This window comes from Zea mays, chromosome 8 (genome assembly GCF_902167145.1).
Source record: "Zea mays cultivar B73 chromosome 8, Zm-B73-REFERENCE-NAM-5.0, whole genome shotgun sequence".
Lineage (NCBI taxonomy): Eukaryota > Viridiplantae > Streptophyta > Magnoliopsida > Poales > Poaceae > Zea > Zea mays.
In genome coordinates, this window is record NC_050103.1 from 139160599 (window position 1) to 139168838 (window position 8240).

At 40.5% G+C, this 8240-nt stretch overlaps 1 protein-coding gene across 1 annotated transcript; it reads left to right on the top strand.

The window, feature by feature from the left end:
- The first annotated feature begins 494 nt into the window (after nt 1-494).
- LOC100273986 (uncharacterized) lies at nt 495-6587 on the top strand. Its single transcript, NM_001148372.1, has 11 exons — nt 495-900; nt 994-1074; nt 3125-3220; nt 3370-3453; nt 3538-3607; nt 3683-3765; nt 5361-5440; nt 5537-5635; nt 5894-5993; nt 6100-6189; nt 6283-6587. Exons 1-11 carry the CDS (start codon nt 640-642, stop codon nt 6319-6321), a joined length of 1083 nt encoding a protein of 360 aa, NP_001141844.1. The 5' UTR covers nt 495-639; the 3' UTR covers nt 6322-6587.
- The last annotated feature ends 1653 nt before the right edge of the window (nt 6588-8240 follow it).

Sequence of the window (8240 nt, forward strand, 5' to 3'; positions counted from 1 at the left end):
CGTATCATCCTCCTCCCCTTGAAAAGGAGTCGTCCTCGACTCTGAAGTGTCTTCACTTGTATATGGTAAGATGTCAGCAACATTGAACGTGTTGCTCACCCCATAGCTCTAGTAAACGAGGTAGTCATTGCATAGCTCTGGTAACTTAATACAAATATTAAGTTTGCTTTTGGTCAAATGTATTTATCTTATTTTTTATTTGTTTTATTAACTCTGATGTGAATTTCGAGCCAAAAATTGAATTTCGAGCCTTAATATGAATTTTGAGCTTTTATAATTTCGGGCCGCTCGAAATAAGCCTGACACATTTAAGCAATTACGGACCATGCCATGGGCCAAAGACTAGACCCGTGGACAGGCCCAGCACAGAGCAAAATTCAAACAGACCGAACCAACCCAAAATTTAAACATTACAGACTTGGAGGGCCGGGCCGGGCCGGGCCGGGGGACCAAATGTACACCTGTACGTTAGGCCTTGATATTCCGAGGCCCAGGTTATTCATTCCCTTTCCTCCCGTCTCCCACTCGAGCGAGCCACCGCCGCCAACGTTCCCGCCTTCTATCCCTTAACCCTAGCCGCCGCCGCCGCCGCCGCCGCTTAAACCCTCGCTGCGGAAACTACAGCAACCCCCGCCGGCGATGGTGAAGGAGAATAAGCGGAAGCAGCCTCCTGCCGACGCGGCGCCGCCTCCGGGCGACGAGGGTGAGGGGAGGAGCGGGCGGAAGGGCAAGAAGGCCAGGAAGGAGAAGGCGGAGGCGATACTGCCGTCGCAGATCAAGAACAAGGACAAGCGCCGCGAGGTGCACGCCAAGCTTAAGCGAGAGAAGAAGGCCCAGAAGCGCGCGCTCGCCCGCGAGCGCGGCCAGGCCGCCCGCCGCGCCGAAGAGCTCGGCGAGCAGGCAAGCCAGCACTCTTCGAACTGTCCACACCACCTGTAGAGCTTGCAGTTTTTGGTTTGGTTCTGATTGCTAAGGGTAATCGGGTGTTTGCAGCCGCCGGAGAGGCAGGTGCCCCGCACGATCGAGAACACCAGGGAGCCCGATGAGACTGTGTGCCGGCCCGACGACCAGGAGGTTCGTAATTCTTGATGGCACCATGCTTGTATAAGATTATAAGTCTGTGTAAATACCGAGTGGTGTTCAATTTGATGCAGAACTAACAAACATAGTACTTGCGCGATCCTATATTTAGGTTACTAATACCCAGATGTAGGAACTATGAAATGCCAAATTAATAGTGTCAATGTTCGAAATAAAAAAATAACAGCTAAAATGAAATTGCAAAACACAAGAGACAAGGGACATATAATGAGATAATATCCTTTTTTTTTTGGCAGATGTAGGGTGTTGATGAAAGTTGGGTAGGAGTCAATAGATAACTAGAGTTGCGCTGGGAGACTCTAGAGTCTAAATGTTTTAGACTCATTAGAAATAAAACCAAATATATGAGATGTGATTTTTTGACACTAGTACACATGGGGAAGGAGATGCTAGTTTGGAAGATCAAGTAGTGCTCAGTAAGGATACCTTCTGGTATTTAGGATCGATGCTACAAAGAGAAAGAGATTTACAATTAGACCTACTATGTTGTATGGTGTAGCACAAAAAGCCGGCATATGTAAATTAGTGTTGCGGAAATGCGTATGCTGCGTATATGTTATAGTCATATGCTACTAGACTTGCTAGTGCTTTATTTAAGTACTAGGTATGTGCCCGTGCGTTGCCACGAGGCGGAGGAGCATGTGGACTGCGCCTAGGCTACAAATATAATTTTTGTTTATACCTAAACACTAAGGTATGTGTGGTCTGGTGGTTAGTCCCAAATTTCTGGAGCAGAGGGGTGTGGGTTCGAGTGCTCGTTTTGCACAAATTTTTGCGGGCGCTGGGCATGAGGAGGGTGAAGCCGTGGTAGCACAGGTGCCCACATTAGGTTCTTAATATAGTAGTATAGAAGTATAGATATGATGATGATTTTATTATAGTTTTACATTGTCTTATATTGATTATGACCTCCTACATTGTATTAAAATGTCTTATACATCATTACTTATATCATAATGGGTCAAGTTATATATCTAGTTCTACACTACATATTTTAATGTGTGATATTATTTATGGTTTTCAATGGCTATCGATGTGTTTTCAATCGGATAGTTTTGTTTTGTGAGGTACTTACTTGTGTCTTTCTGACTATATGTATGTGTGCACATTGTTTGTCACTTGTATTTGTGAGATTTTTGTTTCAATGCTTTGTGAGATATGCTTTAATCCTTACACTATTACTAATTTCTATGTGGATGTATGACTTATGTGGTTTTTTTAAGTCAAATGAGGGTACATGTTTTATAGATCATATTTTAGATTTTGACCATGACCAGTGTATTTTTTGTATCAAACATTCATTTATGATGTTTCTGAATTACCAATGTTGTTTTTTGTTTCTGGAGTTATCTTTTTTTGTTTCCATTTTCGAGGAAAAAATATGAAGACGAAAATGGTTATAGTGTTTATCGATCGTTTCTGACCGTTTTCATTCCTAGCTGTGTTGGATTTGTGGCTATATAAGAAGAGATTGAGTCTACGTGATAGGCTTGGGTAGCACCAGTTGAAGAAAAACTTGTCCAACACCAGCTGAGATGGTTTGGGCATGTTTAACGTATACCTTCAGAGGCATCAATGCGTAGTGGGATCCTAAGGCACGGTAGTAATGGAAGAGAGGCAGGGGAAGGCTGAAGTTGACATGGGAAGAGGCATTAAAAGATTTGACCTTGAATTGGAGTGCATGGAAAATAACTATCCACGTGCCTAAAACTTGACTGCGCTTTTGATTTGTTAGATGCTCTCTAAGCTTTTCTTGTGCATTGTGTCCACCATTCAACTTGATTTTCTTGGGGGATGCAGTAATGCTCTTGCTTGGAAAGTATTAGGAACCTCTATTAGTCTATTATGTCTCTATTAGTCTATCATGTCTTTTCAGATGAATGTCCATTTGGATTGCTGTGCTACTCAATCCAATGTTCTGTATTCAAATTTGGGGGCTATGTTTGTTGATTTACTTAGACCACAATTTCAACTCAGCACAGTTCAGGTTTGTGAGTTATGGAATAACTTTTCATGTCTGCAGCTGTTTGCAGGAAATGATGCGGATGAATTCAGTGCAGTTCTAAAGCAGCACATAACCCCGAAAATATTGATTACGACATGCCGCTTCAATTCAGGGGTATTTATTATCGATTCTCACCCCTTCTGCATGAATTTCTGCTCCTTATCTTATTCTGCTAATTTTCAATTTGTGATGATTTCATGTTTTTGTTTTCTTCCTACATCATTGCATGATTTAACAATACACTTTCTATTGCATATATCCAGAGGGGACCTGCATTTATTGATGAGTTAATGCAAGTGATACCGAATTCTCAGTATGTGAAAAGAGGAACATATGAACTCAAGAAAGTATGACAGTTTACTGATTTTTTTAAAATTTGATTGGTTCAACGAGGCACCTTTATAGATTGGTTCAAATCCATTTGTTTTCAGATTGTGGAATATGCAAATAACAGGGATTTCACGTCACTTGTTGTTGTCCACACAAATCGAAGGGAACCTGGTATGGGTTCATCATGTTGGTGCTAAAATTTCTGGTATTCATCTCTTGTGACATTGGTTGGTTTTTATGTGCCAGATGCTCTACTTATCATCGGGTTACCTGATGGCCCTACTGCACATTTCAAACTCTCCAAACTTGTTCTTCGGAAGGACATCAAGGTACTATATCTGTTATTTGGTGCTATATTTACTGTATTTAGTATTGTGGGATCTGTAATTTATTTCTGCATTTTGTGGTCATGACAATGTAACAGTTATGTTTTGCGAACTTTTGTTGAATTGGAACTTCTTGTGAATGTTAATGTCTACAATTCAAGAACTTTCTGAATGGCTTGAGCAGCTATGCCATTTTCTGCCTGAAAACCAAGTCTGTGATGAGACCCTGAAAAAAGAAAAAAATATCAATAGTCAATACCTTGTTACTTTACATTGTTAGGAATATATCAGACTCTAAATAATAAAAATTGCAAATTTTGCATTTACATATTTTTGGGCGTGTACAGGTGGATAAGCCTGACCTCAGGGAAAATCTTATCAGACCAATTTGACTACAAACCTTTAATTTCTTACAGAATTATGGAAATGTGGATTGATTTTTTCTGCCCTTATCACAAATAAGGCTGAAGTAATGCTAGTTGGTCATTCAGTGGACTTTTGCATGAATTGTTGTTTATTGTCTCTATCCCCCCAAAACAGTTTCTCTGATATTTTTAGTTGGAACACTTGTTAGAGACCACAATAAACATGTATGCAGTCAATTGCTCTTGGTTCAGACGCCTCTACATGGTATTGTGTCTCCACTCTACAGAAGTACGTAGCTAGAATGCTAGATGTCCTCCCTTGTTTGTCGCTACTTTAGATATAGTCTTGTAATTTTTCATTTTTTTTTTCTACAAAGGTCATTGTACTGCTATGGGAAAAAGAGGATTGTTCCTATGCTAAATCTCTTCATGTTTAAACTCCCAGTTTTATGTTATGCAAGGAATGCAATGTGGATGTCCACAATGCTATGTTTGTACATATGCATAATAGCAATAGAGATCATGCATGATGCATGGCAGATAGCACAAATATGAATGACTACTCAGGTGGTTCAGATAGCACCCCAAACTGTAAAGCATTGAGGATGACCTTTTTGACATAATTTCACTATCAACTTTTGAGACAAAAAGGTGCAAGGAAAATGAACGAAAAATCAAGCTGCTATCAATTACAGTATCCTACTTATCTCTAGGTTGTCCCTAGTTTGTTATAGGCACGAGTTTTGTGCCCAAAAACCAAACGCACATATGGGATATGGCATATCTGCTATGTTCAGTGTCATATGGCATGTCTGCTATATATAGGCTGGTCTATGTCTCTTTCTGACATGCCATGTTCTTGTTTTAGTTTTCCATGCTCTACATATTGTATCAAATTGTTGCATGAATGAGGTTTCCATGCTCTCTAGATTGATGTAAAGATGAAAGTTACCTTACCTGGAGTACATGATGCCTCTGGATTTTTCTAGCTACTTATCAGTAGCACATTGTATACCGAGATGTGTTTGTGATGTTATTTTAGTAGTGTGATAAGTGTTGTCTGTTATGCTCTTAAATGGAGGCATTTGACCATCCAATTTAGCTTTTCTATGTGAAGTCAATGAAGCAGAACCTCTTTTTTTTGTGTGTGCACGTAATGTACCTGGGCCTTGTAAAGTACGGAGCGTTTGGGATTATGTCGGTTTACATTTTGTTTTGCTCTTTACATTACAGAACCACGGCAATCCTACGAGCCATAAACCAGAGCTAGTACTGAACAATTTCACTACACGCCTTGGTCATCGTGTTGGAAGGTAATCCGAGAAGTTATACCTCTTTCCAGTTGTTCGCTGCTTGGGATTCTCTGTTTTTCTTCTCTGCATGTCTTTATTGCCTCTTCCATTGTGCAGGATGATCCAGTCTCTCTTCCCTCAAGATCCCAATTTCCGCGGGCGCCGTGTTGTGACCTTCCACAACCAGCGAGACTACATATTTTTCCGCCATCACAGGTGGGCATATCGAAATGCAGTCAGGAGTTAACTTTGTCCGGCGAGGGGTGCCTGGGTATATGGGTGTATGTATAGTCTAGTTATCTGGTGTCTGCCTCCTTTGTGTGTATTCCTTTTTTTTGTGAAAAATGGTTGCTTTTTAGTGAAAAGGAGAATTTGCTTTTGTCTATGCTTATATGCAAAGCTGGGTTTCTGTTGTTAGGACCTGGTAATTACACAGCTAGCATTTTAACTTGTGTCGTGGACTGTTGGTACTAGGTACATCTTCGAGACAAAAGAAAAGAAGGTTGCTTCGAAGGAAAAGACATCTGGAAGCAAAAGCGGATCTGAGAAGCAGCAAGTGATTTGTCGGCTTCAGGTATGGCAACTTGTACTCTACCACCAACAGTTTTACTGTAAACTCTTTTCATTCATGGTCCAGAAACTAAGCTGCCTGAAATTGTGAACTGCTGGTGGTGGCACAGGAATGTGGGCCTCGCTTCACCCTCAAGCTGCTCACCTTGCAGCATGGGACCTTCGACACGAGGAGCGGGGAGTACGAGTGGGTTCACAAGGTACGTACTGCCCGCTGCTGATTTACTACAACAACAACAACTGCCATGTGGCCTCCTCCTGACAGACATGTGCGCGCTTGATTTTGTGCACAGCCGGATATGGATACGAGCAGGCGGAGATTCTTCTTGTGATGCCCCAACTCCATCCTGCGGAACTTCTTTTCTTAAAAAAAAACTTTGACCCCTGTTTTGCTGAAGCAGTTTTGTGGAACCATCAGTGAGCAGCAAGTGATACGGACTTTTATTTTTATTTTTTATTGTTCTGGTTTCGGCGCCAGTGCGTTGAACACCAAAACCAAAAGTGCCGGATGCTCCGATCCTAAGGCCTGAACAGTCTATGCCTCCGTGATCAGATTAACTCAGATGATTATCCTTATCTTGTATGTGGTTATATATCTAATTGTGGTTATCCATTTAATTATGTGGGATTTGTTAACTATCGTCTACCTCCCTCCTATATATATATATATATATATATATATATATATATATATATATATATATATATATATATATATATATATATATATATGAAAAGTACGAGCGATTGAGAACCTCTAAACACATTCTAATCGAACTAATTACTTTATTTATCATTCTTTTCTAGGAATAGATATAGTCTAGTTTTAGTTGTAGCTTTCCGTATATCTATCTCCATTCCTATTGCTCTACGTTGTCTAGATTTATCTTGTGTGGTCTGCTGACCCTAAGACAACCTTAAGATCTTATCCTTCGTGGGGCAAGATTTACTTGTCCATTTAAGTTATACTACCTTGTCTAAGTGTACATTGTCTAGGGACGCCTTTGGTGAACTATCAATCTAGATTATGCGTGGATTGCGGTATGGGCCTGCATGGCGCCCTGGTGGCTTACTTGGCTCCATGTGTAAGCCCCACTTGGGGTAGGGTTGATGGTGTGTTTATTTAGGCTGTACTTAACTTCACTGTAATGACCTGTAGTGACCTCAAGGGGGAAATATTCTAGGGAAGTTGTGGGTAACCAGAGGCATAATTGTACTTATGGAGGCATGTCCACTCACCTGGTTATCTATAAATACTACCACACTGTATATTGACAAGGTACGTTTAACAACACCGTTGCACCAAACCATTATGTTGCCGAGCATTAGAGCATTCCATCCACCCATTGCTTGGGCCAATTGACCACATGTCAGTCGATTTCCAACATTTGGCGCACACCGTTCGTGCTTCGATAAACCAATCCCACGATGGCTCCCAAGTGTTAGGATTAGAAGTATAGAGTAGAGGGAATGGAGGAAGTGTGTCTCTATATTGATCTCTGTACATATTTATACAAGGGAAAGGGGTGCAGTGAATAGATGTCTAATCCTAGAGACAATTATTCACTGCATTCATGCCAAAGGACACCCTTTAGTTACAAGTAACTGCCTAATCTATGTCTTGACGTGGTCTTCATAATGGATGGATGAGATCATCTCCTTTGGTGAAGAGGTGTCTTTTGAAGAGACAACTTTTCACAACACTCCCCCTTGATCGAATCTTCCTTGAGATCAATGCTTGATTCCTCGAAAAACCCTATGGGAAAAATCTGAGGAATATCTTAGTGTGATTTACAAACCACTGTGTCTTTGGTATACGACTTAAAGATAATTTCTCTAAAAACCATGTAGGAAAAAGTGAGAAATGTCTTGATATACTGTTAAAAACTCCATGGGAAAATTAGGAGAAATTGTCCAGTATATTATAGGGATTGTCTCTTATGAGCTTGTATGAGAAAACCTTTAAGAGGAAAACTTCATAACAAACTAGAGGGCAATATATGCCTTTGATGTTCACTTCAAAAACCCCATCGGGGAAAATTAGAAACATGGCATATACTTGCGTTATTATTACCTCATTAAAAACTTTCATGAGAAATCTTGTGAGGAAAACTCATAAAAGAAAATAGTGTAATACGATGTTAGGACAGATTTGATAATCAGGAGATAGCCCCCCCTGATTCTTGCAAATTTTGAAGTCGTCTCATGCCAATCCCATGTACAAACTTCCAGAATGTAGTGGATGGTAATT

Excerpts from the sequence above, each read along its gene's own strand:
- LOC100273986 (NM_001148372.1), top strand. The coding sequence starts at position 640 with ATGGTGAAGGAGAATAAGCGGAAGCAGCCTCCTGCCGACGCGGCGCCG. Across the intron at positions 3,766-5,360 it reads TTCTTCGGAAGGACATCAAG|AACCACGGCAATCCTACGAG; the intron begins GTACTATATCTG and ends TTTACATTACAG. Across the intron at positions 6,190-6,282 it reads AGTACGAGTGGGTTCACAAG|CCGGATATGGATACGAGCAG; the intron begins GTACGTACTGCC and ends TTTTGTGCACAG.